The sequence below is a fragment of the Charadrius vociferus genome, unplaced genomic scaffold (genome assembly GCF_000708025.1).
Source record: "Charadrius vociferus isolate BGI_N301 unplaced genomic scaffold, ASM70802v2 scaffold26, whole genome shotgun sequence".
NCBI lineage: Eukaryota > Metazoa > Chordata > Aves > Charadriiformes > Charadriidae > Charadrius > Charadrius vociferus.
This window is the reverse complement of record NW_009649320.1, coordinates 1,208,779-1,235,002: the sequence shown is the minus strand read 5'-3', so window position 1 is coordinate 1,235,002 and position 26,224 is coordinate 1,208,779. Positions and strand designations below refer to the sequence as shown.

The window sequence follows — 26,224 nt, the reverse complement described above, 5'->3', positions numbered from 1 at the left end:
TCCGGGGAGATCTTATTGCAGCCTTCCAGTACCTAAAGGGGGCCTGCAGGAGGGCTGGGGAAGGACTTTTTACTAGGACATGTTGTGACAGGGCGAGGGGGAATGGCTATAAACTGGAAGAGGGCAGGTTTAGATTAAACATTAGAAAGAAGTTTTTCACTTTAAGGGTGGTAAGGCACTGGCACAGGTTGCCCAGAGAAGTTGTTGAGGTCCCATCCCTGGAGATGTTCAAGGCCAGGCTGGATGTGTCCTTGGGAAGCTGGTCTAGTGGGAGGTGTATGGCAGGGAGGTTGGAACTCAATGATCTTCAAGGTCCTTTCCAACCTAAACCATTCTATGATTCTATGATCAGACCCACCTAAATTAGGCTGACTTTAAGTGCATATCTACATAGCTTTGGACCCTGGTCTCCACTGAACCACTGGTCCTGAGATACTATTATTTTTGTGTGTATTTTCTCAGGTCTAAGTAGCTGAAATGTTTATTTTAAGAGACATGTTGAGAGTTGCTGGAGAGTGTTTTGATGGCAGGAAAGTGAAGGATTTGTGTTGCATGTCCTGGTGTATGGCACGCAAAGGGGTAAGGATGCTGTATGGGACAGCACAGAACGAGTGGGATTGTGTTGGAGTGCATCAGAGGGAGTCAAGCCTGTTGAAGTTCTTGTTTATAACTCTTATTTGGAGCAGCTTCTGGCGTGGTCTATCCCCAAACCACACCTAGGCTTCCTCTTGGAGGGTGCTAGTTGGAACTGGCTGAAACACAGCCACGGAGCAACCAAAAAAGGAAGCAGTGTGCACAGTCAGAGACCCATCTCATGCCCTGTCCCACAGTTTTAGTTGTTTGGTTAAAAAGTTAGTTTAAGTTGTTTTTTTTTTTTCCTGACAGTATGAAATAAGAAGACTATCTTCCATTTTTCAAAAGAGTTCACAGGATAGGAAAACTGTCTCCATGTCTAATGCTGCTTACAGGATTGACCCTTTTTAGCCTGGAAAATGGTCTAAAGAAACACAGATTAAACCTACACTATGTACTATGTAAAAACCTGTGCTTGCCTTATGTGAAATTGTTTTGCAGTAAAACTTTTGGACTGGTAAGTGACTGAAATTTTGTAATATCATTCTGCTGACAGGTCAGAAGCATACTGAAAACAGGTATTTGTACTGTGTAAGAAAGGGTTTATCCATAACTCCTGTGTGGAAGAGGACTGTTGATTTAACTTGACAACTCAGGCAGATTCATTCATTCTATCTGTAGAGAATTTAATTCAAAAGAGGGAAAAAATAGTCTCTGTATTGCTGTAATGGGGAACGAGTAAGTAAACAGTTAAGAAATTGTGAAAATATATGAGCTTAATCAGTGTTAGCACATCAGCACATATCGTCTTGTAATCTGTAACTATTTTCATATTCAGAACCCACAGAGTTAGTAGGAAAGACATTTTCCATCAATCAGTTTATTCCTTGCTAACATTTCTTGGCAGTACTTTCCCATGCATATGGTTAATACCTTTGTATGGTAATCTATTTGCAGTCAGACTTGTTGAAAATGGAACAAACACAAAAGAGAAAGATAATTTGCTGTGGACCAAACACATGCCAGGGACTCAGTACTGATTCCTGTCAGTTTAAAAGAAGGTAACCACAATGCCTCTAATGTAAAGTTCTCGAAAAAAGAGGTTGAAAGGAATTAGAGAAAATCCTGACATTTCAACTACACCATTAGCCTTTCACTTTCAATCCATAATCTTTATAGTTAGGGGCTATAGCCTCACACTACTGTACTTCCCCCTTATGCGCCTGGGAAGTTCTACCTCCATCACCATGTCATTAAAATTCCATTGTCTTTTGGTCAGGTAATACAATGCTGTTTGAAACTTGAACCCACTGGCAGCAGAATACAGGCAGCCACTAATCTTTATCATCAGTGTATCCCTTAGAAACCTCTTCAAGAGAGAGGGGACCACCCCAGCCCCCACCAAAGCAAACCATTCAGCAAGGGTAGGAACAAGAGTTACAGGCAGTTTCACTCTTCCATGTGAAAGAGACATAAAACTAAGTTAAGGACAAAGACCACCGGCTTCCCATGGAAAATCACACTACCGAGCTTGCAGGTGAGCAGCAGTTTGGAATTAGATCACTAAAATGAGGAGATGCAGAGGAGGAGGTTGTAGTAGTGCATGTTCATATATATATGTACACACAAATATGGACAGTTTGCCACCAGGTGTGATGTGCATTATAGATCAATTAATATTTCTCTAGGGATGACATACCTAAATTCCTTATTGTTTTTCTGCTTGTGAGTAATGCATCCGTAACAAAACAATGCTGATGAAATTTATATTGTAAAGCCCCATCACCTAAAGCCCCTACGCACTACAGAAAAATTAATTTTAGGAGATGATCTCCTCATGGTCACAGCTAGTACTGGATCTGTCTTATCGTAAGATTTATATCTACAGTTGGCCAGATGAATCAAGTCCTTCAAGTGCCAGGTTATCCCTTTAAACTACGAAGGGATCCTCTGGTGACTAGCTCAGGTGTAGATGGCTGTGCTGTATAAAGGTATAATGCTAGTTAAGATGAATCCCATCACAAGGTACAGGACATCAAATCTGTGTTATTTTAAAAATCAGCAATGCTAGTAAATAGCTGCAGATAGTATGGTTTTAGATGTGCACAGGAGAGAGTAGGAACTGGGAAGGCGTGTTCACATATCTGGGGCACAAGTAATCTGCAATCAAGCTGGTTTTTCAAATGGCAGCTTGAAGGTGTTGGGAGTATGAGACCATTTCCCGTATAAGTGGGAAATGTGTTTGTGGTCAGCCACAGGTGAGGAAATCCCAGTTACTTATGAAATGTATTTCTCATAAATGTTTACAATCCATTGTGTGCCTCCACTATTTATCACATAGATATTGCCATGCATTTACATGGGTAGTTATGTGCACTCCTTGTATGTATTTATAATAGTGTAATGTATGTAACAAGAGAGAACCACGGAAAGCAAGCAGCACCCACTATTTGAGGAAGAACTGGAAACAGCAAGTACTTTTTTTTAAAATAACAGGATCATTCAGCACCCAATTTGTGAGTTTTGAAAAGTTTCAATTCAGAAGTCACTTGAATAACTCTGGCTTTAGTAATGACTGTAACAATTATGATTGTAAGCCACACACATTCGTGTTTTCAATTTAGAAAGGGTGTTGAGATACTGCAAGACATAGTTCACACGGTTCGTTTTGTTCTCATTATGTTCTCAGCTAAATACATGAGATTTGGTGGATTTTGATAGGTAAACATGAGAAGGGAATTCAGTGCAGTGGTGCAGTGGCTCTAGCCCCCATTTTTCTAGGAGGAACTTGATCCTAGATATGCCACAAACACAAGTCATTAGTACAATCTGTCCAGAGTTAGTGGTTTCTATACTTTATTACATAGTTAAAGATTTCTCTTTAAATTTGATCTCTGAGTCTCTTCAGGGCAAATGACTACATTTGATTGTTGCCAGCTCAGTGCTGGAAAGGGGAAGTAACCAGAGGAGTTACGTTACCACAGACCAAACGCTCTGCGGGGAATACAGAGCATATGCAGAACAGGATTTGGATGAAACCTAAGCAATGTGCAATAAAACAAGAGTGAACTTGGACAGCTTATCATGAATAAGATTTATAGTGGTATTTGTTTGGCCCTATCACGCTGACCTACTTTTCTGTCACTGGAATAGGAAGGAGGTGCTGCTGCTGGTCCTAGGCTCAAGCATCGTCTGAAAAAATAAAAGTTGCTCCCAATGTTTCTTAATTGCTCATCAAAGTCTTGGAGCTAGCCACCACCAGCTTACAAGCTTAACTTACCCTCTTATTAACAGTTTAGCCAATTTAGTGTATATGTTACTCTTGGAATGAACATCAGGGGCCAGAGTTGGTGCCCCGTGCCTGGCAGCCCTGTGTTCCCACGGCTTTGCTGCCAGTGGCGTTGTGCAATGGCCCTCCAGCTGCCTTGCATCCCTGAAGCAGGCAGCAGGATGCTGAGGCTGAATGTGTCTCAGGAAGAGTGATATTGATTGACTCATCAATATTTTTGCCTGCCAAGCTCTTGAGATGCAAAATGCAGTCTTCCACAGCGTCTGCCACTTGTCGCATACTGTCCTAAGATGATTAAAAATGTAGAAAGATAAAAGCTGTCCCATTATTTTTGGAGCTCAGAGTGTTGAAAACAAAATTACACATTATGAGTATATTTTGACAGGTGGCTCTGTTCTAAAAATGATGCAGAAAAGGCACTATGGGGCAGCATGCTTGTTTTTTTCTGTCAGAGTTGTATGTTGTCCAGGTACAAAGGCTATTTTTATGACTGCCCAAGCTGTGAATGTAGCTCCGTCATTTCTCTGAGATGACTTTGATTATCAGCACTCTCATACATCATGACCAGTAATGCCATCTTAGGTCCCCATTTTTCTTTGCATATAAAATGATGACCTCCATCATCATGAAGTTTTGTACTTCATCAGCGGCTTTCCACAAGTGTAGCTGATCAGAACCTGCTAAACAAGTAACTAAGACCCAAACCTAAAAGCATCCAGGTCCCAATCTTACTGTGTATTCTTGTAGCAAGGATTGTCTGGTCTGACTTCACATCCTCTGTGTGGAGTACTGTCCCTATATAAAACATTTTACATGTCTGATGATGCTTCTTAGACGTTCTCCTTGATCTGGGGCTGGCCTTTTATTTTTCTCACCTGGTTTAGATTCGTGGCACATATGTTCTATTTTATATGCCTATTATCTGGGGAAGTGGATTAACACTGGCACAGATACATGAAACCCTAATCACTTCAGAGGGTCTGCAGATCTATAATACTGGATTCAGCTGATGCCTGAAATCCGTTCAAGAAGCTGATCTGGCAGGTCTGGAAGGCAGGAAGCAAGAAGTTTTACATAGTATTTTTTTTTCTAAATATAATTGCCCTGTTAATACCATTTTATATACACTCAGTGCTCAATTTTAGTTTTGGTGGTGTGGAGGTGTTTTTTTTCCCTCGTATTGGGGCAAGCCTGTTTCATAGGAACCACTGTTTTCACTGCAAAATATATCCATCACCCAATACCTTGGCTGTATAACTTCTCCTATGAGAGTTTCAACCAACTCATCACAGCACTGGGTCAAAGGCAGATTGCTGGTGAGTCATCTATTCCCAGCTTTTTGAAAAAGTGATAAAATATAAAATGTGTTTGTTCTGAGGTACCTGGATTTGTCACCTCCAGGTGACACAATGGTTTACTCAGAGGAGCCAGGGGGATTATAAAGCACCTCCAGTGCTCAGAAGCAGCACTCGTATGTGTGATGCACAAGCTGTCCCATGCTCACTCGGTTGGAAAGAAAGCATTTTCAGCATAAGAGTCATTAAACTTCATAAATGTGAGCAGGTACCATCCCGCTCAGGGATGGTGCCAGTGCTGTCGCTGTTACCATAAAGACAGCGCATCTTTTGTGTGTTCATTTCAGTTTGACTCCGTAGAAGCTCTAAGCAACAACTTTTTTTTTCTTCTCTTTATTGTCAAGTTATATGATGACATCTAGCAATAGCCTTTAATCAAAATAAACGGGAGTGAGGTTGCTTTTAAGGAAACAATTTTGTCAAGACAAGAATGAATTGAAGCAACTTGACTGGAAATGTATTTACTTTGAGAAAGTGAGAAAGAAAGAGGAAGAAAGAAGTAAGAAACTTGTTTTTAATCATTGGAATCAGACTCTGGAAAAGGCTTCCACAGAGTGGTAGGTATAAGAAAACTGTTGTTTTTTAAGATGGAGTTCAAATGGGTTTATGGAGAAGATCAGCTGATAGGATATCTGCAAAATTAGGAGATCAGAGATGTCCCACGAGGTCCCTGCAGTCCCCTGTTCCTTCTCAATTCCTTTGTATTTAGAATCCAAATTTTTTTTTCCTTGGGTTTACCTGTTTTGCTCCCATGTTGAAAAGAAAAAAAAGGAATGCAGTATAAGCGTCCAAAAGCGAAGATTTCCCAACAAACTTTCATTTTGATTTTGAATGTGTTGAGTACCCAGCAAATCCTTCTTTAGGAAAACCTTTGCTGAAGATGTGCCAGTTCTTGCCCTCGTCTCCATCCTTGCCTTTCTAGTCAATAGTCCTTCCAGATGTTCGCTGATGGGCTGTGTTGAACTGTGCTACCAACAGTGCTGGCTCTTGGTTACAGGAGAGAAGTGAAGATGGCGCTATGGGTCAGACTGAAGAATCTTCAATGAAAATGAGATCTTTTGTTGTCCTGGTCAAGAAATCTGTGCATAAATTAGCTAAGGTAAATTGGAAACGGAGCTGTAGACATAGTTGGCATAGCTATCCTGTTAACCTCTAATCTGGGTTACAGCAGCGTTCTTCCTGAAATTGGTCAGTGCTCAAGAGACCCCTTCCAACAGAAAGGCCAGGCAGCCAGGGACAGCAGCATGACCCTTGTACGAGAGACCATGGCTTCCCCTGTGCTTCCAAAAGCAGCTCAAGGCCATCATCTTGGGCCTTCCTGACTGTCTGGTTGGCATCTAAAGTACCTTCGAGATGACTAACTTGGGGAGGTTTGTAGCCTGGCTGGACGTCAGCTGAGGAGCTCCAGCTGACAGTGTCCAGAGTAGACTAGCAGGGGTTTGCATGACAAGGATTTCCATTTCTAAACCATCCAGAACAGAGACTTTGGTTCAGGATTTTGCCTGATGGGGAGAAAGTTATTCTTATGTTCCTGTTTTGTGATGGCAGGTCTGCCTCACCTGAATCAGTGTTTTCACCACTACTTGCCGTATATTTCTTGTGGAGAAATTACACTGCACATTTTAACATTTGAAAAAAAAATCCTTTTTTTTTTTTGTGGAATTTTTTATTTAAACCATTATGTGGTATTTTAGAGGGGCAAAGCTGGGTTCTTGGTCTTTCTTGTGTGGGTCTTTCAAGTCAGAGCAATAGACCTCCTGCAAACTACTGACCATGGATCCATTATGATAGCTAAGATGTATCGATGCCCCAAATTATTGAGTTAAAGCTTTGCCCTCTGATATGAATGGGTGTCTAGATTTAAAAATAAATCCTTTGGATTATACCGAAAATTTGAACTGTCAAGAAATAAATGGTGTGGTGAACTGAAACACAGGTCTCTTAAGCTGCCCTCAATTTAGCTGTATTTCAGTAATCTCTCATTCACCTTTCATTGCTGTCAGCAGTCTGCAGGGTTTCTTTTATATTTATGATGGAAATATCTGTCTATGAATCATGTCACTGAGATGCATGTGTTTTTGCCACTTCAAGGAATTAGTAAACAGTGCATAGTTTCTCTGGTAAAGAACACCACATTGTTGGGTCATTTGTACCAATAGGTATTTCTTCATGTAAACAGCTTTGTTGCATAAAAAATTCCTTATTTTCATGTGTGGTAGGTGAAAGGTATTTTTGTTAAGCAAGTGCATATAACTTCATGTCTTGTTTTTCCACATTTTCACTGTCAACATGTATTTCTGTAAAACTTCGTTGACAGTAGGTATTTATTAACAGACTTTTGCAAGTATTTTCTTATTATAGTTTTATAGTGACTTTATCATAGAAAAATAGATGTATCTAAAATGCAGAAGCCTGGCATACCTTTCATGTTTTGGAGTCCCTTTGCTAAAATCTGTGGAGACTAGATAATTTTCATGTTAAAATATCACTGAACTTCAAGTGAAGAACTGTTTCATATACAAAATTATGTTAATAAAAAACATAATTTCCTTTTTAATCATATACTAAGCAAAAATGTAGTCTACTGTAGCTTTGTGAGTTAAAGGTATATTATTAAGTAGTTTTCAATAATATCCTTTCACTCTTAATTTCAGTCACCCGCAATACCGAAGAATTTTTAGGAAGGATAGATAAATAGCTCTAACAAAATGCAAAGTACTGAATATTTTGGAAGACAGCAAGATCCTTTCGTTCGGTCTGCTGCTTGTTATTGTCACTGCAGATTATGGATGAGAACACCTGCAATTATCCACCAGTTAATATATTTTTGAATTGGAAGAAAGGGCAGAGCTACAGTGCAGCTGGCAAGTAGACAGCTAACCTCCATTGCAGGCGTTTAAAACACCTCTTCAGTGGGGCTTCTTAATGATAAAATACGTAGGGCTGGCTTTTCTGACAACCCGTGGAACATGATAGATGATAGTAACCTTTTCTCTAAATTAAACTGGAAGACTGGGAGCTGGCAGGGCAGTACGCTCAGGCGCACGAGCTTTGGGGTAGCAGCTTCCTTTGCTGCTCCTCACCCCATATGTACATATTTTTATGTTTATTTTTAAATTATGTCAGTGTATTCTGGGCTATATTCTCATCTTCGTTTTGTTGACCCTCCTTTACCCTTTATAGGTTTGAAATAGTTATCTTTGTACTTATTTAATGTAGCAGTAGTTAGGGCAGGCCAGAGGACTGTCTAGATTTTATTTTCTTTTCTACACAAAAGCAAACTCTATGAGTGCGAGCAACTCTACTACTTGCAAATGGAGCATATGCTGAGAAAGTCTTCTGTCTCGTTTTGTAATTTCTCGTACTTGCCTAAATAAAAGGAAAAAGCCCTGAGTGAGCTTTTTTGAAATGAGTTCACATTTTCAGGGAAGGAGTTAAAGAGCATACTTGGCTCGGGCATCTATTTTTGCTTAGGGAAACATTTTCTGTAAGAATGTGTACCTCAGTGCTATTTTCTCTTCAAATTTCTCTTTGTGGTTATGGGGTTTTTTTTCTGCTGTGGTGATCTATAGCTATTTGTAAAGTCTTCATAACATTAATTTAGACTAGAACAATCTGCCTCATTTTTCAAGAACCAAACCACATTTCTCCATTCTATTATATTAGTGATTAAAAAATACTGATGTTTTCTTCTGCAGAACTGTAGTAAGATACCCAAATCCGGTGATTTTTAGTCGCAGCTGGGTATTTATTCCTTTGCAAATCTCTCCCTCCTATCAGATGCTGCTGGTAACTGCTGTCAGATGTTCGAGTAGCTGTGCTCTGAGGGCAAGCGTGAAGTTGTCTATTTGTTTTCTAAGCAAAGACCAGATGTTTGTTCAGGAGCAAGCACACTGATTTGCAGTTAAAACCTAAAGTAAAGGTACATCATTTCAGGCTATAAACGAGCCATGTCCCAAGCTGCATGTGGCTTAAAAAGAAAAATGTGAGAGCCCTGTACATCTGGGGTATTTGTTTACACAAGTGAAGAAGGGATGGGTTATTCTCTCCCCTGTGTCAACAGAGGAAAATTCAGATTTTTGCCTTGGACTAGTTCATGCTTTTCCCTTGCTCTACACAGAGATGGCAATGAAAACAAGGCAAAGAGCTATATTTAGAGAATTAGACCAGTGGGAACTCATTGGTATTCTCTAGGAGCCAGTGATAAATCTGTCTCCCTGGGAGACTTCAGCAGGCATTGAGGCACACCACCTCCAGCTCCGGCTACCTCATGTACTTCCAGTTACTCTGAGCAATAAACCATTGCACGCTGAAAAAGAAACTGGGAAGACTTTAAAAATTTGAAGTCCTACAAGGTTATACTGGGCCCATGGGAGGTGAGGTCTTGATCAGTTTGTGACTGACAATGTCTTCTGCAAGAAAGAGCTTTTCACAGAGTCCCATGGCTACAGCAGTCCAGTAATAGTCACACCACTGCTGGCTCTTAGCCTTACCCATCAGAGGCCTAGCTTCTGCATTTTATTCTAGTGTCTTTAATATATTCACACTCACCTTTAATATATTCACAGTATTACAGGCAGGAAAAATTACACTGGGGCAAAGGAACAAAGGCAAATATTGCTGAAGAAATTTTAAATAATGTGCAGATCTCTTGTGGGCATTGATTCACGTGCTTCATGGTGTCAATAATTGTTTGTGAATTGCAGCCATTTTTTTTCCTCTGAACAGAGCATTACTCCTGAAATATAGTCATTTCCTATTGATTAGCTCTATAGTCATTTTCATGCATCAGTAGTTCCGTTAAAAATATAAGTAGCACTTATTTTACACTGGTGTGTAAGATCCATGCATTGTTCATTAAAAACTGAAAGGAGTCTTTAGAATATTCTGTTTTTCATTGCAGAGACCACATCGATATTTTAAATAGCTCAAAGTCTCAGGATAAATGGAAAAAGTCTTAAGGGCTTTTATTTTTTTTCCCGGTCGTTTGTTGTGTGTTTTGTTGTGTTGTTTTTGTTTTTTTTATGGGGGAGTTGTAAATGTTCTGCTGTCTCAGGACAGGGCTGCAATAAGAAGGACATTTGTCACTGTTTGGTGCTAATGTAATTTCCTGTTTTTCCTACTGTATGACTCTCCTTTTAATCCCAATTTTCGGTAATGTGCTATTTTTTGATTAAATGATGAGACCTGAGATTCAGCAAGGAGAAAATAATTAAAACTATTTGTTCCACAGACTGTCAGGAGCTATTAGGGATTAGACAAATATAAATTAAGGGGTTTTTTTTCCCCGAGCCATGTTACAGACTTTGCAAAGTTCACAAACAATTGTAATCCTCTTTTATTGAGCACAGATTTAAAAGTAAAGGTCAGTTATGTTTTGGTCACTGAGGAGTTTAAATAATTGGCAAAACCCAAGTGTTTAGATTATTTTTATATAAAAAGCGTGCTGCTTGGGAAACTCTTGCTTCTCGATTGTGGCTCCCTTACAGAGCTCAGGGACTAAAAACTAGCCACATCAGCTCAGTAGACGTTTGCAGAGCAAAGTGGGCTTTGCAGCTTGTCCCTCCAGCCGCAGGAGTGGCTCATGCCCCGGGAAGGGCCAAGCAGTGGCAGGCATCGTGGCTGATGCTGGTGGCCTCCGCGCCCTGAGACCAGCCCCACTTGCACCCCTTCCCCGCAGCTCCGCGCATCCAGCAATGCAGCATGCTGTCTGTCGCACCCCTGTTTTGATGCCCCTTGCTGCAAGAGGAGCCTTGTTTTCTTCCCTGCTCTAAGGGCTTGGCACAGCTTGTGGACCCACCATTTCTCCTGCCTTCTCAGACGGGCTAGCTCCTTTGTTTGCTCCAAAGACGGTAAGAGCCATCTGCCCCAAGAGCTCGTGCTTTGAAGGTGGCTCTCTACCCCTTTCTGGTTTCTTAAGGGGGTTGGTGACACGGATGGGTGATATAAGGAGGGTGAGTATCAGTGCTGCACTGGGAGCCCTCCTACTCTGAGATCCTGAGGAGACCCTCTTCCACATGGCATATGGGCTGCAAAAAGGGATGTGACCCAGCGGGGACAGGTGCCTGGCATGCTGATGTAGGAGGTCGTGGTGAGGGCCTGGCAAAAGGCATTTAGGAATTTAGGAGGAGCAAAAGGGAGTGAAGAAGAGCTGGGACTATCTGCGAGACTGTCGTGGGGCAGGATGAAAGGGCAGGTGGAGAAACGGGTGAAAGTTTAGGCTGCAGATGTGCTTTGCATGCCACCTAGAGAAACGGAGTCCTAATCTTGATTGGAAGAATTCAATTCTGCTGTGAAGTACGTATTAAATAACAATAGGCGGCTGCAGAGCTGTGCAGACTTGCAGGTGAAGAGTGGAATTTTAAGCAAGCTGCTGGGCGGGCGGGAGAGGCAGCGGGGAGGGCTGGGACAGGCGGTCTGTGCTGGCGTTCAAGTCTCTGCTCAGAGCTCAGCCTGTATTTTTATGAGTTGAAAGCAGTTACTAAACCGCAGCACAGTTCTGCATTAATTCAACTGGAATTTTTCCCGGGAAGCAGAAGTTTAATCATCTGGAGCATCGCTGTTTGCAGTGTATCACCGCGAGCGAGCGAGCGGGGACGGCTCATTGATTGGACTCTCAAGGCAAACGGACGTGTGTAGCAAAATGGCATTACCAAAGAGTGTAGTTCAATATGAGCTCCCGAAACAAAGCGAATTATTTCAGCACCACATGAGTCCGTAACATGTATTTATCGAACTGCAGAACCTCACAGTGTTTGTTCCCCATTCTAAACAACTGCTCTAACCTTTTAGTCAAAAAGCCCTATGAATACAAGTGCAACAGAAACTCTCCTGGGGCACTTAATAGAAAGAAAAGGTTAATTTTCACTACGTCATTTTTGGCTATTGATAATTCTGCAAGGGTAAGTCTCTAGGTCATAGCTACCTATGCCCTTAATCAGTCCAGTTTCAGAAACTCTCTGCCGAGACAGGAGGTATCTGAGAATTAAATAACAGGCATATGAAGATTTTTTAAAATTCTTGCTCTACAACATCTCTTTTTTTTTTTTTCAGTAACAGGCTTGGGAAAGACTTTAGGTGTGGAAGGGATTAGATGTTTTTCTCCTTTCCAGTTTTTCATTGTCCTCCTTCAGGTAATGAGGTTTGGCACCATGTATCTAATTTTTGGAACTTAAACCAATTCTTCCTGCGACACAAGCCAGGACAGTCGCTTTAGTCATTCACACAGGACTGGGGTATACCGTGTCACCTGTACAGCAACATGACACTTCTGCTGTGACTTCTGTCATCTGGCAGAGGAAAAAGGAAGACTGGAAGGACCAAATCCAGTCCTGATCTTTGCAGGGGAGTTGTTGTTTGCAAATTAATGGCTCCATCTGCAACCCTAGTGAAGGCTTACAAAACACCTTAGAAATAAGCCTGGATATTAAAATTAACAACTTCAGTAGATAGTAAATCTGGGTCTCACTACTTACTAGTACTTAACAATTTTAAGGACATCCCACTTCCCTGCTTTCTTTTATCTGATCCACTGGCAAGAACTGCCACCTTTGTTTTTCTCTCTCTGCCCCCTTGCAAATGAATAACATTGTGACCTCTCCCCAGGCTAACATCCCCGTCTACACGAGTACCAACCTGCCCTTCTTTCAAACCATCTAGCTGATTAAATGTGATGGGTTTAAGCTCACAAGTAATTGTTTTCAAGACAAAGTTTTTTGCTTCTGTTCAGACCTTGGGAAGCATTTGTATGGCTGAGAGTTTGCGTGTTTGCTCTCTGTAATGAGCTCTGTGGTAAAAGATATGATGCCTCAGATCTTGTCTAACATAATTTTAGAAACATGACTGATCTCATTGAAATCAATGGCAATATTTGCCTGTCTAAAGTTATACATGTTCTTTGGGGCTCTTCTGAATTGAAGCCATCGATAGGTTCCTTGTCGGACAGTAAAGAGCCCCGGGGTTGACTGATTTAAACAAAGGGATTTAAGTCACAGGGCTTAAACTCACTTTCAGTCTGCACAACAAAAAGCTTGATTTGAATAATAAGATTCAGTCTTCCTTTGCATTTGCATTTTTAGTTATTTTGTTAAAACCAGGTTGATTCTGGTGGGTTAGTAAGCATTCAGATATGTCGATTTGCAACTGAACATACCCTTTGCCTTTAAATTTAGTACTTCTCTTGGGTAACCAAGAGGATAAGCTACGCAGACAGCTCCATAATCGTGTGGTTTCAGAATCTGTCTGTGATTTCATGACTTTTTTAGCATTCCATTGTGACAGAAAATGGGAAATGGTTGTTTTGTTTACAAGATGACTAATTTTTTTCTTACTTTTTTTACAAGCTGCTTCCAGATGAAATATGGGTTTAATTAAAATGAAGCTAACTGTCATTTTTAAAGGTTTTTATTACTTAAACAGAAATACGTTGAACTTATTTCGCACATTTTTGTCATCAAAACCAAGGATGTATAATCTGTAATTACTGACTTGAACTAACTAATTCTGTTTACTGTACCTGTCAGAAAGATAGGATTAGAAAATCTGAGCCACTCTCACCTACTTCTATTCTTTCACTAAAAAAACTGTAGAAAATTAGTCTGCTCTTCTTGTTTTCTGTCTTTGGACAGATCTAAATTAACTGACTTGTTTATATCCTTTTGGTTTACCATTCCAGATTAAATGCTGAAATTGCCAGCAAGTGGAATTATAACAAACATAAAGTTGCAGAGTAAGAGTTCTTCCCTCCCCACCACTTTTAGTTGTCTTCCAGTTTGTGCTTTCTCCTCACAGCTTGGGGAATAATTCAAAACTATAATTTAAACACAATAACTACATAGAAAACAGAAACCCAGACCAGTTGGGGCATGGACAGTGCTAAATGGTATTTGGCGATCTGCTCCAAACTTCTTTTTTCCAGCCAGCGCAGCCTCTGCAGGACCGTTGCCTTTCAGTCCCGCAGACAGGCTTGGAGTCCGCAAAAGGGAAAAGGAGACAAAGTCTGAGACCCAGGGTGAGGATAAGCACTGCGAGCTGATGTCTCTTTCTACTCTAGAGCTTTGTGGTGAGCAGACAGCTCTGCTGTTGACTGGCCACTTCCATGGCCCCAGACACAGGGCTGTGCGTGGGGTCCCCTGACCCATCAGTGGGATGTGTTGCAGGCCAGCTGGCATGCCACTGCAACGTAGACATGAGAAATCTGGGGGAAAGTGCATTTTTGCTTTCATCTCTCCCATCTTCCCAGGCGTATTTTCATCTTGCGTGCTATTAATGCAGAGAAGGAGCATCCTGTAGTCATTTTCAGTTAGTTTGTGCGCTTTACTGTTTTGGGTCCCTATCTTTGCTAGCACAGGCACATGGCTTGCCTGAGTCTTGGAGGAGAAGTGTCCTCCGCTGACCTTACTTTGTGATCCAGGAAGGGATTTGCACCTTCTCACCTGAGCTGTCTGGTTTCAGCAACTGCCTCCAGCGGGCAGGTGAGAAACCTGGGCTGGCAGCCAGCCTCTTCCAGCCCCACCGCCCGGCTGAGCCCCTGTGTTGTTGGTTTCCACAACTGCCCTCCAGCGGGCAGGTGAGAACCCTGGGCTGGCAGCCAGCCTCTTCCAGCCCCACCGCCCGGCTGAGCCCATGGGTGGAAACAGCCCCGCCGCTGTTTGGGGTGCGAAATGGGGGTTGTAGGAATTTAAACAGAAGAGGCTGTGAAATAGCCGTTGGCCTGTGTAATTTGGGGTTATTTCATTTTGTCTGTGCTCTGTGCAGTCTTTACGCTTTTTGATCTCTTTGTAGTTCACAAAGGTTTGCTATATTGTGGTTATCTTTTAAATATTTAGGAGTTCTGTGCCCATCCTGAGTGCTTATAAGCATTTAAAAAAATAACAGTCCCTATAAGAAAATTGTGAAGTTGAAGATCTTTCAGTTTCCATTTTCTGAGAAGGGAAAACAAGATATATGGGCGAAGTGACTTGTCAAATGTCAAACACTAAGTAAAAGAGTAGAGATGACGGTAGAGGGCTACAAGTCAGAAGTCGCCATATATCTTATGCCTGAAGTCTTGTGTTTTCAGCAAAAGCCGGCAAAGACATTTTACTTTCCCTGAGCAGGCAGGTAATAAAATAAATTGTTCAGCAGTATATGCACTCGGGAGCATCCTCTTGAGCACTTAGAACCTTGCTGTGTCTGGGGTTGGTAAAAATGCAGCTACCATTTCAAATGTAAATACTTGTGTTTGCTTTTCTGTGTTGTTTCATTTTGCTTGCAAAAGTGTGGCAACTTGAAAGAATTCAGCAAACTAAAGATGACCCATGTACTGGTATAAGATAATGCATAGAGAATGAAAGCTCCAAAGCTTTCATGGTTGTTTGTTGTTTTAAGTCCTTTTTAATTTTGATCCGTTCACATTTTGATTCATATTTAAATTTTGTTTTCAACTAAAATATTGAGCATATATTATTAAGTGATGCAGATTTTCCAGCCACCACCTATCAAAGAGGTTGCCTCTTGAAGAGCTTTGTTGGAGAGTAGTGTTATGCTCTTATTCATATTTCTCAGATAGTAATAGTTCAAAACTCAGTAGGATTAAAGGCTTGCGTAGTTCATAAAAATAACAGGATGGTTCCTTAGCATATATCTAGCATGAATACTAAGCTGTAATTAAGTATTCTTACTTAATGATAGATCAGTCTGCATTTCGGAATGAAGAAGATTATATTGAATTGCTCACATGATACTGTAATTATGGCCATAGAGCTGGTAGTAAACAAATAAATTGTGTATTTTCCTTTACAAACAGAAAAAAGGAGTAACAGCCTACTGCTCAAGGCATCAGGATTAGGATTTAGAAGGCTCATTCTTTCCTCATCGCTTCTCCTCACCTGCGCATTTGCTTCAGTAAATCACTTGCCTGTCTGTGAATAGAGGTGTTGCAGAAAATCCCAGATTATGTGAAGATACTCAGGACAATTCTGAGTGATTTAAATCAGAATTGTCCTCAGCGATAGGTAGCTGTGGGACATTGCCTGGTTTCCAGAGGGATCAGTGTGCCATGCTGCCAGAAGGGGCTTCAGTTTTGTGAAGTACGTGTACTCTCTTTGCTCTCTCCTCCTGTTATTGCCTGCCTATTTCCTAGAGACTGAATGTTCTTCCAGCAAGTGACTGTCTCCGGCTGGATGTTTATGCAATGTCTGGGGCAGCAGGCTCCTATCTGTCAAATTCTGCCTGTTACTGAGCTGAGTGAGGTAACAAGTGTAATGTAATTTGAGTGGCTGCAGCGATATCTCAGTTCTGACTTTGAAGACATCGCTGTCTGCTGCAAAGCAAGCTTAGGGATCAACCTTCAGGCAAAGTAATCTTCTTCAATGCACTTGACAAAATGAACAAATGACTCAGTTATGATTAATGACTTTGACCCAAAGTTTCAAGTCCCTGCTCAAATTCAGTCATGTAAAGTTGGGTTCTTGCTTCCCTTTTAAAAATTGCTTAAAACTAAACATCATTCTTCTAGTCCTTCATTTCAACAGCTTAGAAAATTCACAGTATGGATCCACAAACTCCTGCTCAAATCACTGAGGTTATATTGCACTACTAAGTGAGAGATACTCAGTTTGAAATTGAGACACACAAATTTACTTTTGTGGTATCTGCAAGTGAGTTCTCTGTTGAAGCTGCTATTTGAAGTCAATTGGACATCTCTTCAGTGTGGCCCAGAAAGCTGGCCAACCAACAAGGGCTTCATTCAGCTGCCTGATAACACAGACATCTGATGCTATTTGAGATAACCCATGATGTCCTGCTTAGTCTGAATCAGTTGCTTTAGCAGAGGAGGGTTCAGACCCATGGACACCATCTTCCCCAGCAAGCCTTTGCTCATGTTTTGTGTCTGACAGAAAAGTCTTCCCAGGGCTTCAGAGTAGAGCTGAATGGCAATTTTCCAGCAAAACAGATTTCTCAGAAGGCATTGCTCTGACGCAAAACAAAGTAAGACCATCCACCATTGACTCCATCCAAAGATTCGTGGGAAGTCACTCAAGCCTGAGTGCCTGCCTGCTCCTTGGGCTCCGTGAGCACCAGGGTGACACTGGCAGTCTTTTGGGGACAGTTCCTTTCTTCTGTGATCTACTTTGTTTACAAGCTTCCCAGCCACCCATTCAGGGACTGATGTGAAGATGAGGTGGGGCTTCCCAGGCTCTCTATGTACCTGGGTTATTTTGAAAGATCTTTCCAGAAAATTTGGTTTCAATAGGAAGGGAAGGAGAGATTCAGGATTTGATACTCTTTGTGTCTGTTTGCCAGCTATCTCTACTTCTGTTGTTTACCACATCTTGTGCTAGGACGCTCAGGGAAAAGCTGCTCTTTTTCCCAGAATATGCATGAATTATTCATATTATAAAAGCTCCTTTCCTTCAAAATTTTGGTATTTTTTTAGTTTGAAAATTGCCTTGTGTTCTTAATTCATCAGTGTTCGTCTTTTATTATATATTCAGATCTTTGATTCAGAAATTATTTCTCTGTAGCCACAACATTGCCAGGAGAAAGGCTTCACATTTTAACTCAGCCATTTCTGTTTGTAGCTGCTGTCTCTTTTAAAGATGAAATCTAAAGAATTTTATTATGGAGTGAATTTATTAAAGAATTCTCTTTGCCGTGAGTTGGGGATTGAAGAGAAATTAATTTGATGGTGCTGACTGGGTCTCTAGGGAGAACTGTATATTCAATAAAATATCTCTATCTCTTTCTGGTCTATAATCAAGGCAGAAATTGGATAGAAAGAGAATAATAGTGAGCTACATAGGAAAGAACAGGAGGAAAGAGAGAATACAGATGGAAACCAGGGCTTTTGAGTGAAGGCAGAGATGTCTGAAAATCTGTGCTGCCAGACCTCTCTGGCAGCTTTGGCTTCCTAGGGATTTGACAGTTGGTCCTGGCCACCAGTCTCACCAGGACTTAGTCAGCTGTTACAGCCTTATTGATCAAAGGTTGCTGAACACGTCCTTACACTTGCGTCATACCTTCCTTTCTAGCCTTTGTTTTCATACTCAGTGTTTCAACTGATTACATTTTGGCTGAAATTTTCAAAGCAGTGATCACGTTAGGAGGTCTAGACACTGCAGAAGTTACACAACAAGCGTTGAGCACATGTAGCCCATGTCTTCACCAGGAGGCTGTGACACTAGAGCAGCTGTTGTCATTTCACCTCAAAGTCTTGCACCCGTAAGTAATCTGGTTTTGAAACGATGCGGTAGTTCACAGATCATAGTAATCAGTACTCCCTGGAACACAGGTAACTTGTTTCTCACAAGTTTGTTTGCTTTAATATTCATGGGAACGCAATCCCAGCTACTCCATTTCTGACAGTTTTCAAACTAGTCCATGTTGCGGTGGCTTTGTGTTTGCCTTTGTTCTTAAGAGTCAAGCAGTGCATTAAGGGTGACTGGGTGTCACCCCTCCAGTAACTGCCAGCAAGTAGATGAAAGGCTTTGCTCTGCCAAGTAACAGTAATATCATGTTCTCATTCTTATTGCAAAACCCCACTGTGCATATGCGTAGTGCTGTTCAGGGATCCCAGATAATTGTTTTCTTTCCTGAAGAAAGACAGAAAAGACAGAAAACTATGTATATACAGAGCTTTTCGGTCCAGAAGCAAGTCAATAGAATACTAACATTTGCAAAACATTGCCAGAATAATGAATGTTGAGAATCGTAAAGGAATGCTGGCAAAAGTGCCTGAGTATCCAGGCCCAGAAGATGACCTGTTTAGTTCTTGTTGTGTCTTCCTAGCTAGAACCTGGGAAACCTGTCGCTAGTCAGAGACATATCTTCTTGTTACCTGAGCCAGGGATGGCCTGATGGAAACTCACCCATTTAAAAAATGGAGGACACAGAGCAATTACTCTCAACCCTCGTGCCAAAAAAATCCCCTGAAAGGTCCTTTAATTCATCAGCCCATGAGTAGACTTCACATTTGAACTGAAAAGTGCATGACGTAATGGATGTGAGTACATGAGGTCGGGCCACCGTTATAGAACCAGTGTCTCTATGCCAGGCTACTTAATATTGCTACTGAGGAGCATTCCACCAATACTTAATATATTCTGCATCATAAATTGTATGTACAAAGTTCTTTAACATGTTCTTTCTCAGCATTAAGCCATTTGCCTGCATAGCGGGCAGTCCTGGGTGCACATCTGCCCATTTGGCCCCTCATTCCTGTCCCTCAAAAGGCAACTGCGATGTTGGTCATTGAGTTTGCCAGCTGCTTCCTGCTGTCTGTCGTCTTTGCCCAACCTTCTCTCCTACCATATCTCAAGATGACAGCATCCTTAAGTCATGAAATACAAACCAAGTATAATCAGCTGATTGACTGGGCCGAGAGAGCAGCGGGTGAAGCTCTTCCAGGGCAAGTGCTCCTCTGATATTAAGGGTTATATCACTACTGCTTTTTCAGTTGTATGGCCAACTCTGTCAGCCAATACAATTTGAAGTATATGCATGCCGTCCATTCAAACACATAGAAAGGTTCTCACTGTTTGCTGGTAGTTACTGAAAACGGCACAGGCAAAATGAATGGATTGCAGAAGAGGAATTGTAGGAACTTATTAGTTTTTTTTACTGTCCAATTTTCTATGGTTTCCAATGGATGTATCATATTGTCTGCACAGGACTCTGAGCTGTGAATTCAGGTGGAGGTAGAACAGGATGAGTACATGGGTTAATAAGGGAAGCACCACCAAGCCTTCACGTGTAACTGATGAAGACACACAATTTCCAAACAGTTAAGCTGTTGCGCCTGTTGTAGACAAGTGGAAAGGATGTGACATTTCACAGAGGCATGGCTGTAGGGACTGACTGTCGTCAACTAACACATTTTGCGAGCATTAGCACCTAGTATTGACAAGATTATATGTCACTTAAAAATGCATTAATAAAAATGCATTAACTGACAAGTCTTAAAAAAAACAACCTAAACCACAAACCCTCTTAGTATATGTCCCAGTTTTCACAGAACAGAATATTCCATTTGATGCTGCAGGAAAATTATTCTATGTTGATGACTTACTAGTGATGAATATTTAAAAAAAGAAATATCAAAGCTTCTGTAAAAAAAGGTCTTTTTCTTTGCGAATCCATAGTGCCAAAATAATGTTATTTTGTGTATATAGGCTGCATTTTGCTTAAATAAGCTGGTCACATGCAATCTTTTCTGTCCTTCTTCCTCAGCCTACCCATGTAATGAGCAATACAAAGATACGTAATTTCAATCAGAGCTTTATTTACTGTTGAAGGGACACTGCAAGCAAATAGTTAATTGCAAAATAAAGTAAAAGTAAAAGATGTGATCAATACTGTAACAAGCAAAAGGAATTGCAGATGCAGAATTTCATTAGGAAAAAGTTAAGCAGAAATCAGTTTTACTTGGATATGACAAAGGTATTCATTACAGTTGCTTGGTTACTAATAATAATTTGTAAACAAAAATGCAATTTAAAAAATGTTCAGCACCAATAATTTGGTAACTGAAGAGTGAAAAATCATTGTGTAATTTATAGGAGCCCCCCTTGCTTAAGGCTAAGTCCAGACGATTCATGAACAAGAGTAATGCCAAGCTGTAACAGGATAATATCTATATCCTATATATATGTATATTATTCTGTTACTGTTTGGTGGTTTCTTTTTTAATTCTGGCAATGTGTAGAGTATCCTCACCTGTGATTTGAATGGTACTTATTATTACTGCCTGTCTACCTGCAACTTTTGGTATAATACTTCAGAGTCCCAAAGATGGGAACTTGTTCCTGTTTGTATAAAGCATCAAGACAAACATCCTGGGGTTTATAAATCAAGATATTCAACCACTGGCTGGTGGTTTCTCTGGCCTGTTATCAGGTGCTTTCCTTCCTAGAAGTCTGTTGTCATCAAAAGGTGGGTCAGATGTGTTGCTTCAGTAGTAGTCTCCTGTTTGTGGTCGTCTTCTTTTACAAGGGCTTTATGGTTCCTGCTCATCTTTTGGTGGGCTGTCATGTGGTAAAATAAGAGCTACGGGTCTGCCAGGAAAGCTTGCAACCAGGAGTGAGGCTGCCACTGCTGGAACAAGTCATCCTGCTCCCTGTCCAGATACCCAAGAATTGCTCCAGTGGTTGCAACCTTCTGCCAGCTTCTTCCTTCCCAAGAGCTCCTCAAGTGCTGGTACACAGGTGGGATGTGTGTGCATGTGTCTGCGTGTGTTGCAGTTGGTCTATGGGTGTGTTGTAGATCCAACACTTTGGGAAGGAGTCTTGACTGTGTGTGGGCAGGCGGATGTATGGTGCTTTCACAGTAGGCATGAACATGATCCAGAGGTAGAATCACAGCATATGCTTTTCTTCCAGCCACTCAAAATGGGTAGGTCATCCACCCAGATGGAAGGCCAGGGGACTTCTGGTGTAGGGTTTACTTTTTACTTTCATTAAAACAGAAAATATGCCAAAACAATGAAGAGATCCTCAAGTAAGGGAACATTAAAGCTTTCAGCATTAATTAAGCACTCAGAAGACAGGGTAAGACAATTAATTAATCATACATATGCGACTCTGCTCCCCATTGCACTGGAAAAATTGTTTTCCTTTATCTTAAATTATTATACACTAATTACTTAATGTATTATAGTATTTTTTTCCTTACATGTTTAAATAATTGCTTTTAGCAACAGGTGATAGAAACTAAATAGGAATTTTACACAGAACCTTCTACGCAGCATATTAGATATGGTGGACAGGATGAAAAACAAATTAAATCTTGTGAAAAGTTACATAAGCTGTCCTTAATGGATGGTGACAATGTCAGTGTGCTTATAGATTGGTCACAGTGTGTCCATGTAAGCACATTTATTATTCATGGAATCATAGAATGGTTTGGGTTGGAAGGGACCTTAAAGATCATCTAGTTCTATCCCCAGCACCATGGGCAGGGACACCTTCCACTAGACCAGGTTGCTCAAAGCCCCATCCAGCCTGGCCTTGACCGACACCAGGGATGGAACATCCACAGCTTCTCTGGGCAACCTGCTCTGGTTCCTCACCCCCTTCACAGTGAAGAATTTCTTCCCAATATCTAATCTAAATATACCCTCTTTCAGTTTAAATCTGTTACCCATCATCCGACCGGTACCCTCCTTGATAGAGTCCCTCCCCAGTTTTTCTGTAGGCCCCCTGTAGGTACCGGAAGGCCACTATAAGGTCTCCCTGGAACCTTCTCTTCTCCAGGCTGAACAACCCCAACTCTCTCTGCCTGCCTTCATGGGAGAGGTGCTCCAGTCCTCTCATCATCTTCTCGGCCCTCCTCTGGACTCATTCCAACAGGTCCATGTCTTTCTTATGTTGAGGACTCCAGAGCTGGATGCAGTACTCCAGGTGAAGTCTCATGAGAGCGGAGTAGAGGGGGAGAATCTCCTCCCTTGCCCTGCTGGCCACACTGCTTTTGATGCAGCCCAGGATGCAGTGGGCTGGTCTGAGCCTGCTCGATATTTTCTTTGTATCAAAGAATAAGAAACAATTTGCTATATAAAATGGTTTGGTAAACACCTACTAGTGCTGCATGAATAAAACCAACAACCGTCTTTCAACTCGTACATAGCCTTTATTTAACGTGTTTGATTTTATTTTGAATAGAGCCCCTCTGATGGGAAACTTGCTTGACACATTATGAAAAAATAAAAAAGTTGATAAATCCTGCATATCCTGGGAAAACCTTCCCATTGAATCAGCAAAGGTACAGGGTATTTCTGATGCTGCAGGAAGATCCATACAGACCAGTCTCTGAGGCTGTAGAGAGCCCTGCTCATAGGAACATAATCACACAAATTCCACCCACAGACAATTTTTTAAAAGCATTTTAGTTTTGAGCTGTTGTCATTAAAATTTGGGAGTCATCGACACTGACATTTATACTTGTTTGTGCTGGAGAGCTGTTGAACTCAGGAACATAACGTCCAGTGAGCCATCGCATGAAGTAATGGTTTATCTGTGTCACTAGGTTTTTAAGTAAAGCACAGCAGTACCTTAAAAACTTTTGTTTTTTCTCTGTCATCCAGAATAAATTCTATAAAATATGAATTGCTCATCTTCAACATTGTTCTGCTATTTTACCGTATTAAGACATTTTATATTGCATCATAGCTGATGCCACTATGTGAGCATGTGGAGTCCAAATTTTTGGAGACATCCTGATCCTGCAAAGAATTATGCATGCGCACAGCTTTATGTTGTTTAATTAATCTACTGGATGTGAATAGCACTATTTTCCGTATGATAAAGAAGGGTGAAGAAGTATTAGTAGAGTACTAAACTAAGGTAAATAAGCACTTTTTAAGTGTTTCTAGATAGTATCTCACCGTACAGTCATCTTAAAAAATAAAAAAAATTCCAGTAGTTACCTGGACCCGAGTTTTTTTTAACATACTGAATGATATTTTTCTGAGAAAACAACCCATTGGATAGCTGAGTTATTGTCTTATTTCATTAGGGGGTATTTGGAACAGGACATGCTGTCTTTGTGTGGTAGACGATAGTAAAAACTGGCTATTTTGCAGTCATTGAAGGAACGTATGGTGGTGTTACTGCTCTTTGCAGCCTGTTGGCATCAGTAGTTTTCCCTTCAGTTTAAGCACCTTTGATCAAGGGCTTGGCATGGAACCAGTGGAGCTCTGTGTATGGAAGTATCTCAGCAGGGCACGTTTCTTCTTCAGCGGCTCACTTTTGGGGGAATGTGCCTGTGGTTGTGCAGGGAATGTGTTTCCCTCGCAGATACTGAGGGCGCTCTGCCCCGGCAGCAGACGGACATGTTGCAGTTTGGGTAGCCTTGCCTTACCGTGTGGTTGTGTGACATGGCTCCAACTTATTTGTAAAGGAGACCAAATGTGAGATGCATCAGATTAATTAATTATTTCTATTGAATTGTGTTGTATTTATTGCACAGTGAGAAAACAGAGTTGTTTCATTTTGAAATATCAGAACCTCATCACAAAAACCTTCAAATGACTTAGATTTATATTTTTTTAAATTATGCACTGAGTAACCTGTGTAATACTGTCTCATTCATCAAGTGAGTTCTTCAGGAAAAAACATCCTGTCAGGTGCAGCAGACAAAGCTATGAGCAACGTTGGTACTGTTAATGACTCTGAGAATGACTGCAAGGATTGTAAAATGACACATTATTATCTAGCAGGCATTGATCATAATTATATGACTGATCAAGACAAAACATATCAAATGTTGTGTTGTAAATATGGCCTTCAATGAAAGAATAAAAATGCCATTGAAATAATTTCAGTGATAGCTGTGTGATCCTTCTGAATGCAAAATGGAAATGTTTTGCATATCCTTGTGATGAAAGGAGCTATCACTCTAAGCTATTCACTTATTAATTTTATTTTAATACTCATGGTATATCAGACATTATAGGTCTTTCACAACTTTGCTTTATGACACTGCAGAAGTCTGATAACTATGCTCTGTGTAAAATGTAATTCCCTGCTTTACCTGCCTGCTTGGGTTGAACTGTGGGATCTTAATTTGCTGTCGTGGTTTCCATGATCCTTTGCTTGTCTTATATTGTTGTTACAGTGAACACATTGCACATACAGCATAGCCTTCCTCCTCATAAGGCAGAGTACAGACCCTTTCACCCTTGAAAAAAGAATAATTAAACTTAGATTTTAATATTTGCGTTTGCTTTTGGGTTTATTATCTCTAAATGTGAAAACTAAATCAATTATTTGGTGTGCCCCATCTGACTAGCTCTTGAAAAAATGGACAAGAGTTTTCCATATATCTGTTCTGTAGCTTTAAGCCATCTCAGAATAGCACTGTTTTAGAAATGAAGTGTACCCTGCCAGTTGGATAGGATTTTTATCATTGCCAGCTTGAGTTTTGCATAAGGACCACAAATGAGATGAAAAACTGGGGAAGCTGATTGTCGCTGGTAAGGTCCTAGGGTGTAATGTAATTCTTCTATTGTACCTGCCAGGCCTGAATTTGTGGGGTTTTTTTTTGTTTCTGCAGACTCCAGAGGAAGGAGCTTCTACAAGCATCTATGCAGCAGTATCACCTGAGATGGAAGGAGCTGGCGGCTGCTACCTTTATAATGAGGAAAGGACAAAATCAGCTGACGTAGCATATGATGAGGAGCTGCAGAGAAGGCTCTGGACAGAAAGCTGCAAGATGGTTGGGATTTCTGATGAATCCAGCAGAGTTCCCTAGAAGAAGCCACTTCCAGCTGGGTAAATGAAATGTATTGACAAGCATCTTAGGTGAATTCTTGCAGCATCAGTCATCATCCTGGAAATCACTATTAAGTCCCAAAGGCAAACATGAACAGCTCTGTTCTTCACTTGAACCCTTAGTCTGCTAGGGTGTGGGGGGAGTATTCCCGCAGAAAGATGTAGTGGTTGGTTTTAAACCATCAGTTTTGTAAATCATGATGTTTCAGTCTGTGATTAAAATACAATCTTTAACCTTGTGCAGAGTTGAGTTTTCATTTTTTCTTCAACAAAAAAAGACTTTCCCTGGTGAGCATGTTTTGTCTGTGGCATGCCAAACTTAAGACACCTTTGTACATATAACTTACTCTTTTTTAAACAGTTTTAAAAGTTGCAACTTTTTTCCTTAAGCTTCATTAATCTTTAAGACACTTTATAATGAATGTCAGTTTGTTCTAATGCAGACATCTGGCATTCGTGATCATTATGTTGTTTCTATCATGACATTAGTTTTATATGTCGACTTTTATCCAGAGGTTTTAACTGAAGGTCAGAACCAAAAAAATGTAAATAAATAAGGTCTTCAGACAGGATATTGAATTCAGTTGTTTTCTGTTCAAATTCGGCTTTCCTTTCAAGGCAAGCCACAAGAAGGAGGAAGGGATAAAACAGAGTAATGGAGACACTGGATTTGGCAGAGCATGCAGTCAGCCTGTTGTCTCAGCCCTGGGCTAAGATTACTTCTCCCCCGTCCTCCTGAAGCCATGTAAACTGGTGTCCAC

The 26,224-nt window shown here is 40.9% G+C and overlaps 1 protein-coding gene across 1 annotated transcript in view; it reads left to right on the top strand.

Moving 5' to 3' along the window:
* Positions 1–25,680, top strand: part of DHRSX (dehydrogenase/reductase (SDR family) X-linked) — a 134,378-nt gene extending 108,698 nt beyond the window's left edge. Inside the window, exon 6 of the mRNA XM_009889442.1 lies at positions 25,246–25,680. Within this exon, the coding sequence (XP_009887744.1) occupies positions 25,246–25,443 (198 nt within the window). The 3' untranslated portion in view covers positions 25,444–25,680. The remainder of the gene's footprint in view (positions 1–25,245) is intronic.
* Positions 25,681–26,224: the final 544 nt, after the last annotated feature.